This window comes from Mastigoproctus giganteus, chromosome 2 (assembly GCF_048544385.1).
Source record: "Mastigoproctus giganteus isolate SK-2022 chromosome 2, ASM4854438v1, whole genome shotgun sequence".
In the NCBI taxonomy this organism is placed as follows: domain Eukaryota; kingdom Metazoa; phylum Arthropoda; class Arachnida; order Uropygi; family Thelyphonidae; genus Mastigoproctus; species Mastigoproctus giganteus.
The window spans coordinates 21511939-21521747 of record NC_143576.1 but is presented as its reverse complement, the minus strand read 5'-3'; the positions used below and the strand labels follow the sequence as shown (position 1 = coordinate 21521747).

The 9809-nt window shown below is 35.6% G+C and overlaps 1 protein-coding gene across 2 annotated transcripts in view; it reads right to left on the bottom strand.

Annotated features, from left to right (window-relative positions):
• Positions 1–1359: 1359 nt before the first annotated feature.
• The window catches only part of LOC150089208 (protein mothers against dpp-like), a 71605-nt gene continuing 63155 nt past the window's right edge, over positions 1360–9809 (bottom strand). For both annotated transcript variants that reach the window (XM_090390374.1, XM_090390375.1), the window contains exons 7-8: positions 3812–3972; positions 1360–1731 (exon numbers count right to left, since the gene is read on the bottom strand). In XM_090390374.1, the coding sequence (XP_090246500.1) occupies positions 1492–1731; positions 3812–3972 (401 nt within the window). In that variant the 3' untranslated portion in view covers positions 1360–1491. The remainder of the gene's footprint in view (positions 1732–3811; positions 3973–9809) is intronic.

The window sequence follows — 9809 nt, the reverse complement described above, 5'->3', positions numbered from 1 at the left end:
TGCACATTTGAAAGGGTTATGCTTTGTGATAAGTATTGATATTATTCAACATGCAGACAAGAAGTAATTAGAGAACCAAATCCATAATACGTAAAGGATCTAAAAAACTCGCGAGAGCACTGAATCAAATGTTTAACCAACACATTTTATTAGCCCATCATGTTGAATAAAAGCTGATTCATTTATAAACAGTTTTTTTCTCATTCTTTATATGGTAGGCCAAAAATTTTTTAAATAACCTGTCATACATCTAAACCTTCAGTTTATTTTAATTACCACCCCTATAGATCTGAAGGTTCTGTTCTTAGAATAATAAAACTGATTATTTTTCTAATACAGCATAAGGCATATGCTGTATTAGAACAATTAAAAATCTGTAAAAAGAAATACTGAAATTAAAATGTTTCTTTTTTTTGGCACTAAGTCTTCGTTTTGTTTATTAGGCCTTTAAAATAAAAAATATGCTTACTTACAATAATAAACCAATGATTATCTTTAAAGATCAGTTGCTTTTACTTTGTATTATATGTTTCTTGTTGCCATCACCTCCTAAAAGTTGCAAAAGAAATCAGTAATGGCAGACAATAAATACATTTCCTTTAATTCATAGCTTGAATTAAGAGAAATGCACTGAGAGGACTTCACTTGGAGATTAATTTTGAACACCTGTCAGTTTTTGTGGTGACTCATAAAAATGCTTTGGTTGAATGATCACATAAATTTGTCTCACTTATGGTAGCATCTGGTGCTATAAGCTGCCGACCTCTGCTATAACAGTACAATCAAGTACTCTTCAACATTTGAAGTGTAAATATATACACTAAAAGCACAGATGGAAGGGATGCCTCTGTGAGATGATCAAATGGCATCTTTTGGTGCCCAACCTCCTATAAGAATACAAATGAGTAAACTTTATGGGTTAAAGATTGGAGACAGTGTTTCAAATATCAGGGTGTCTATCAACCTTTAAAAACAGAAATTCATTTTCGTGACTGGCAGACACCCTAAAATATGCACAATGAAGGAAGGAAGGTAGGGAGAGGGACTGCAAAATAAGTTCTGAGGAACAACTACTACAATGAATAACTGTGCTCAGGTAGTTTTAAACCAGTCAAACAATGAATAAAATTAATGTTAAAAAGAGAACAATTATAAAATAAAACAATGTGAGAGAACAATACTATGAAAAAAACAAAAAAAAAAAGAAAAAAACAAATGGAGAATCACTACCTATTTTTTAGTTGATTAAAACAAAATACAAAAAATCTTTAGAAGTTAAGATCTAATAGCTTAAACTTCAACTGTCTTAGTATTTTAATGAGTATTTAAAAATAATTTTACAAGAATATTTTTCTGTTCCAGTAGAAGTGTAGTACATGATCTGGTGTAGAAAGGATTGCATCAAACATTTCCGACTTCACTACTACTTCTGTGCTGTTTTGTGAGCTGAAACAATGAGAGCAATGATTTAGATAAAGCCAAGGCCTGAGGTCATGATACAGAAGATATAGGATTATGGGGAGAGCCCATCTGTGTCAACACTTTGTCTAACCACTGCAGTGGGCCATGCAGGTGAATCTCAATCCAACATGGTGTGGAAGTGACGTCTTGTCGATGGTATTCTGCACCCCATCCTTTCACAAAACTCATTCGTATGGTACACATTTTAGTAAGTTCATACACTGCTTCAAATCCATGATTAACAGCTTGACTAAGCAGCTGGGCAAATTCCTATAAGAATAAACATGAGTAGTATTTATAAGTACACATATTAATATTATTGTACACTAATGTTCATAATCATAAGAAACAAACAAAACTGAATCATTTGATATTTAAAGCTCAAGTTCACAGCAAGATGTAGCATATTCCATAAAAAAAACTTCCACAAATGAAATAAAACAGCAGACTGATTAACTACTTGCTGTAATTAATTACTTTCCATAAATGAAATGAAAGAGTAGACTAGTTAGCTGAAAAGTGGGCCATGCAGACTAAACTTAGTGGGCCATGTATCTATGTACCACGTATTACATTTCTTTTCCATACTAAAAAAAAAATTAAAATCTGTCTGTAATATTATATTAAACAAAATTCAATACCAGCCACAAAAACAACACTTTTAATGAGAAAAATCACTTGCTGATAAGAGTCAGGAATAAAGTGTCATTTTTGAAAGCAGAGCAGTTCCCTTCATTTCACCATATTAAATTTATATGAGTGTTATAAAATTATCCTACTTAAAATCAAAAAACTGTTATCAATCTATTGTAAAATTAGTACTGAGATGCAGATTAAAGACAAAGGAATGAAATACTGGAATAAGAATAAAAGACAACCAACTCCACTTTTTTGGAATCTCTCCACATTGTTCACTGACATCGTTCAGCTAGTAACAGCAAACAATTTTGTAACAGGCTTAGAGCAAATAATTATTTTAAGCATTGCTAACAATCAGTTATTTCAGTGACCACACTCTGGTAATCTAGCCTTGTTATCAAGGAGAAGGGTTATCAGAAAGACTACACAGAGAAGAATGGAACAAATTATATTAGGAATCAGACTGTTGGATAAGAAGAGAAACACAAGTAAAAGACATTCTTATCAAAACTAAAATGGACTTGGGCAGGCCATATAGTTTGAAAACATGATGCCCAATGGACTAAGAAAATAACAGAATGGTACCCAAGAGGAGCTAAAAATAAAACATGGAAGACAACAACAGAAATGGACCGATGAAATTCATAAGTTTGTAGGTAATAAATGGATGGCCATTGCACAAAACAGAAGGAACTAGAAAGTTGCTGGAGAGGCTTTCATTCTGTAGTAGATTGAAAATGGCTAATGATGAACAGTATTTAACAAGACTGTTTCATCAAGCCCCTCCCTTTCATGAGCTCATGCTGTGATCCCTTTAGTATACTGTTTCTTAACCATAGACTCTTGTGCACCATAAATGACAAACTCAGTCGAATGATTAAGGTTACAGTTTACACTACCACACAAGTTCAGTTTCAAAAATCAGAAAATTCAATAGTAGAAACACAATTTTAATGATAATACCAATTAACCTTTTATTTCAACAGTTCATTAGGATATGAAGCACTGCAAATAAAGGCTTGTCATTTAAACATTTAAATTCATGGTATTTTTTTTTTTGTGTCAAATATTTCACCAATGGTTTTGATAACAGTAATCAAGGTATCCTATTGCAACAAGATGTAAAAAATTAGGCAGATGGGCTGAGAAATGGAAACTGAAATTTAACATTGAAAAATGCAAGTTACTGCATATGGATAGTAATCCCAGATTAACATACAAACTGTGTGGTACTATATCAGGGCAGTGGAAAATAAAAACACCTGAGGGTAATTATGCAGTCAGATGTGAGGTTCTCTGTGCAATGTAGACAGTCTACCAGGATAGCTCATGAGGTTTTGTCAATGATATACAGGAATTTTGCTAGCAGGGATAAGGAGGGGATTATCCCATTGTATAAGGCTATGGTTACACTGCATCTTGAGTATTACATACAGTTTTGGAGGTCTCATTTTAGGAAGGATAGATCTGTTGGAATGGGTGCAGAAAAGGGCAACAAGATTAGCGAGGAAACAAAAGGGTGCTTTTACCAACTTTTTAACATTGACTATGAACAATACTATTTCAAATGTATGGTATTAGTTTAAAACAAAAGATACACCAGTGGCAATCCTTCTGAACTTGAATCCTGTAAATAAAATGTAAACAACAAATTTCAATATTTATCATTTTTTAACTAAATTCATTTGTTTTCAAATAAGCTAATATTTACCTGGTTATTAAATATTTTTAAGCTGCAACTAGGTGGTATCTTGCATACTGTTGTGGGATGAAAACCATGGGAATGATTACAGTTCCTACTTTGAACAAAGATTGCACTATCACTGAAGCATTCTGCATACACCTCCCCACCAACATAATACAAATGTACTCCTAAAGTAAGAAATTAAATTCAGTAATTACTTACTAGCGATAAAATCAATTTTTTATAGCACACGCACCCAAAGAAATATACTAATAAATGGTCACGTCATTTAAAATATACTAAACTTTAAAATAATTATAGCCCTCCCTTCCTAATTTAAAGTAATAATTTATTATAATTACACAGATTATACTATCTGCATAGTCTTACTTGGGGATGGGCTAGGAAATAGCAACTGAAGTTTAACATTGAAAAATGAAAGTAATAAAATCTATTATAAAGTACAAAATGTTATTTACAAAAAAAATCTAAATTTCATGAAATTCTTATTTCTTTTATTTCATAATTTTTTTTATATGGCAACTGTCTAGAGATGTTTTTAGAGTACATAAGGTATTAAACTGCTTTTTTTTTTTTTTAATAGATACTTCTTAAATCAAAAAGTGTACCTCTTATTTCCTGCTCTTTTTGAAAACCTGACTTTCTTTTAAATGTTATATCTGTTCAGGTGTGAACAGATATCACTGTTTCTATCAGAAACAATAATAATCTTTAACTTCACTTAGAATAATATTGCTAGGATCTTGCATGTGGAAAAATGTTCATGTTAGGTCACCTGCTTGATTTTCCAGGTGTGTGTGTGTGTGTGTGCACGAGTGCATGCTCGCATGTGTGTTTTGGAGTGACTTCAGTTGATAAAATGAAAACATTTAGTAGCTGAAGTTGTCTTTATTGAATTTAAATAACTGAATGGGGATTATTTCTGAAATATGCTGTTTACAAGAATTAAAAAGGTTACTAATTAGGCAGTTTTTGATTAAAAGTTCATGCTTTTAGGTTTACAATGCTGTTTCAAGCGATTTATACACCTCAATTAGATCACCTCGCAGGTGCCTAGTCTCCAGACAATGTAATTTGCAAAGCCTTTCTTCATAAGAGCAACCCTTTGTAACATTCACTAATCTTGTTGCCCTTCTCTGTGCTTGTTCCAACAGCTCTACATCCTTCTTAAAATGAGGTCTCCAGATCTGTATACAGTACTCAAGGTGTGGCCTGACCATTGCCTTATACAAGAGGATAATCACCTCCTTATCCCTGCTAGAAAAATTCCTGTATATCATTGACAAGACACCATGAACTACTCTTGCAGACCTTCTGCGCTGCTCAGAAAACTTCATATCTGACTGCACAATTACTCAAAGGTCCTTTTCGTTCTCTACCATTATCAGTGTGGTACCACATAGTTGATACGTTACTCTGGGATTACTGCTTCCCATATGTAGTACAGTGGTACCTTGGTTTGCGAGCATAATTCGTTCCAGAAACGTGCTCGTAATCCAAAGCACTCGTATATCAAAGCGAATTTCCCCATAAGAAATAATGGAAACCTAGATGATTTGTTCCAAAACTCAAAAATATTCATATACTGTAAAAATGATTAATACAAAATACATACCTTTTTATATTTTTAATATTTAAATTTAATATACATAAAGCAATCGAATTTATTAATTATTGGGTAAGACGACTTTCACTGTATCTAACGGAATCACTGCTATCTTTTTGTGCGACTTTAACAAGGAATCTTTCCAATGACACTTGCTTTTGCCTCCTTTTGAGGATTTCACGGAAATCAGATTCATCGCTCGCACTATTACAAAACGAGGAGGCACGCTTGATACACATAAACAAAGCTGCACGCGTGTAGCCCGGTGGGCCGGAGGCCGGTGTGATTTTGGCCATAAACCGTAGTATGAGGCCACTATAAATTTTCCCGGGTAAGAATTTTTGACCCAGTCCGCCTCTGTTTATCGATATTGCTTTTTTTTTTTTCTCTCTGAATCTGCAGTGTCTTCGCCAGGATGCTTCCTTTTCACACCTTTTAATTATTTTACTCATTTTTAGGGAATAAAGCACAATTACAAAACGAGGAGGCACGCTTGATACACATAAACAAAGCTGCGCGTGTAGCAACTGAATAAACAACACCGTAAAGGCAGAGACAACTCTATTAACACCTCACATTTTACTAAAGCACATTTCTAGGGGTTACTACCATAAAACAATAAAAACAATTTCCTGTTGCGTTTCTGCGAGTGAATCTATTATAAACTGGTAGTAAACTCGATCTAATTGCATTTGCGATTATACCGATAGTTGGTTTTTACGTTATTATGGTGAAATGTGTTTCCCCTTCACTGATATAAAAAACCATAAATACATTTTCAAAATCTTCTCTTCATTCCTATCGGGTTGCGTTCGGTTGGGGGTGATTCTGCGTTCGACTGCCATTTCTTGTAAACACAAAGGCTAATTGTGCATAAGCGAATTCAGTTCGTGTTATATAAGATATCGTTCCCCTATTTATAAATCGCGTATGATCGAATTCGTGTAGTGTAAACACGTGTTATACGAGGACTGACTGTACTCTTATTGCAAGACCTCGCTCGTTTATCAAGTTAAAATTTATTAAAAATTTTTGCTCGTCTTGCAAAACACTCGCATACCAAGTTACTCGTAATCCAAGGTACCACTGTACTTTACATTTGTCAATGTAAACTTCATTTGCCACCTCTCAGCCCATATGCTCAACTTTTCTAGACCCTGTTGCAGCAGTGAACTGTCATTAACAATCCTGCCAACCTTCGTATCATCTGCGAACTTGGACATTAAGCCTGATATACCATCATCAATATTATTTATAAATTCAGAAAACAACAATGGACCCAACACTGAACCCTGTTGTTTGGTTTTAGGGGTATTAGCAACTAAGGCCATATTGCTCCGTGAATATGCGGTGGTCATTCCCTGACCTATCTGCACCCTCCGTATTTGGTGGTGATGGGCTTGAACCTCGGTCTAATCAAGAAGTGTGTGCTGCGCACTGCTGCTCCTTCCCACCTGGCTACGGAGGCACCCTGAACCCTTAGGGACTCCACTAATAACATTAGTCCAAGAAGAGTTCATTAATCCAATAATAGTCCATTGATTACCACTCTCTGTCTTCTCCCCCTCAACCACCCCTTTATCCATAGCAGCAATTTGCCTCCAATGCCACAATGCTCCAATTTGTACAGCAGTCTTCCATGTGCAACAATATCAAAGGCTTTTCTAAGATACAAATATATGATATCAAAGATATTCTTTGCATCCAGTTCCTTTGTGACTACATCATAGTATCCAATAAATTAGTCAGACAAGACTTCCCCTTAATAAACCCATGCTGTGTCCGAGCTATAACTGAAGTCTTGTCTAGATGATCCTACATGCTTCTTTAACCAGTGCCTCCATTAATTTCCCTGGAACAGAAGTTAAACTAAGAGGTGGACTTTAATTACCTGTGTGTCCCTTTGATCCTCCTTTGTGTATTTTGGTCACATTTACACATCTCCAGTCCATGGGTACCTCCCCGGAGTCCAAGGGCACTCTCATAATTATGTCTAAGGTTTTGCTTACTTCCTTTGCCGCCTCCTTTAATATAACTGAATAATTCCATCCACCCAAGGTGCCTTTCTTGTGCTTATCTTCAATTTCTCCTCCACTTTACTTTCAGTTATTACAAGATTTGGCATTCTCCACCCTGATTAACTCCTCATGTGTGAATGTCGATGCAAAATATTCATTTAGTTTGTTAGCTACCTGAGCAGGATCATCAACAGTTGAACCATCGATATCAAGTGGACCAATCTGATTCATCCTCTTCCTTCTAGAGTTTACCTAAGTAAAGAACTCTTTGCTGTTTTTCTTTGCATCCTTTGCCAAAGATTTCTCACAATCTGCCTTCGCCTGCCTAACCTCCTTTATAACTTGGTTACAGACCAGCTTATATCTATCATAGGTTTCTGTATCACATGTTAATTTATATGTATCCCATGCATTTTTCTTCTGTCACATGTCTAATTAGTTCATCTGATATCCATTTAGGTCTAAATCTTGAACAATATTTCTTTGTTGGTAGGAAAAGCCTAGTAGCTTCCAAGATTAATTCTTTGAATGCTTCCCATTTTAATTTGCTGTTGGTAACATCACCAGTTGGTTACACCGTATAGAATTTAAATACTGTCTCAGACCGTAGTCACCTTTACAAAAGCAAAAACCCTTCCCTTTACACTTGATGGTAGTTACTTCTCTGAGTAAATCCCACTTCAGCACACTGTGATCACTGCCACCTAGTGGTTCCTTTATCTGCAGATTCTTGATGCATGAAGAATCACTACTGGTAATCAGATCAAGAGTATTGCTCCCTCTAGTTGCCTTCCGAATATGCTGCTGTAGAAAACAATCATCCAATAAATCCAGAAAAGCCTTGCTAAAAGTGACCTTGTGTGGTCACTCACACACTTGCTAAAGTGTGTGAGTGACCAACCCACAAATTCCAGTCAATATCCGGGAAATTAAAATCCCCCATTATAAGACACTCTAATTTACTGGCCCACTATTTCTCTGCACAATTGCTCATTATACTCATCAGATTCATTAGGTCTATAACACAGACCTCTCATTTTTCCTTTCCCAGTGCTTATGTCACACCAGACTCTATATTGCCCACCCACATCAATTATATGCACTTCCTTAGATTTTATGTGTTTCTTAACTAACAGCATAACCCCTCCTCCCTTCCTATCCTGTCTATCCTTTCTGTAGATGTTGTACTCCCCAAATTCCAGTTCTGCATTCCTTATACCTGTGTGACACCACGTCTCTGATATCCCAACAATATCCGCCTTTGATGCTTTGAGGAATACCTCAAATTCATCAAATTTATTTACCAAACTCCTAGCATTGGTGTACAAGCAAGTATACATGCACCTGTTTCTATTCTTAGCTACACTAACACAACCCATGTGTTTACTTGTACCGCAATGACTCCCAACAATGACTCCTCTCTGAAATATCCTGCATCTTGTTTTTCAGGCTTCTGCTCATTCCAATAGAAGCAGTGCAAGAATCACTTTCACCTCTGCCAGTGGCTACTGTTAATCTATTAGTCTTTGTATCCCCCCCAAGCTAGCAGTTTTCCGACCCACCTAACTCTGCCTCGATAGCATCAGCAAATATTCTTGCACCCTTTCTATTTAAGTGTATCCCATCCCTGTAGAAGCAGTCTCTCCTGTTAACAAGCACAGACCAGGCTGAGAAAAATTCTAGCCCTTGAGCCTTGCACAATCTCTCCAGGGTCAAATTGATTGACAAGGCTCTCATCATATACTCCCTCCTGTCATGTCTGGGCAGTAATTGCAGACACTTTCAAATTCAACCCTAACTCAAGGCTTTTTTTTCAGCATTGTCTTGTACTTGTTAAGTAATTCTACCGGTCTCCTACTCTTAATATCATTAGTGCCAACATGTACAACAATATCACCCTTTGTGCCCTTAAAGGATGATATCTGCCCTACAACGTCATCAACTTTTGTCCCTTTACATGACCAGATAGCCCATTTGAAGCTAGGTGCTCCTTTCAAATAATCAGGGATTACATTCTATTATATTTAGTTTATCATATCATGTGGATGTTGCATAGTCACATGCACATATCAGCCTATTAAGTTTATTAACATCTCCTTTAAAAATCAGTTGGACTTCATTAAAAGTTACCTTTAAGAGTCTTTGACTTCTTGCTATTTTGAATACCACTAATGTATAGTTAAATCTTTAAAATCTGCACTTTACAATCAAGAACTCTTTAAAATCCAGCACATTTCACAAAAAATGTAAACGTTCAACAATCTAGAAATATTAAGAAAGCAATCTGGCACTCATAACAATGATCACGTGTCTTTAAGAATCCACACAAGAAAGATTGGCATTTCTTTCTTTATAAGATGCCTGCAGGACTACCTTGTGA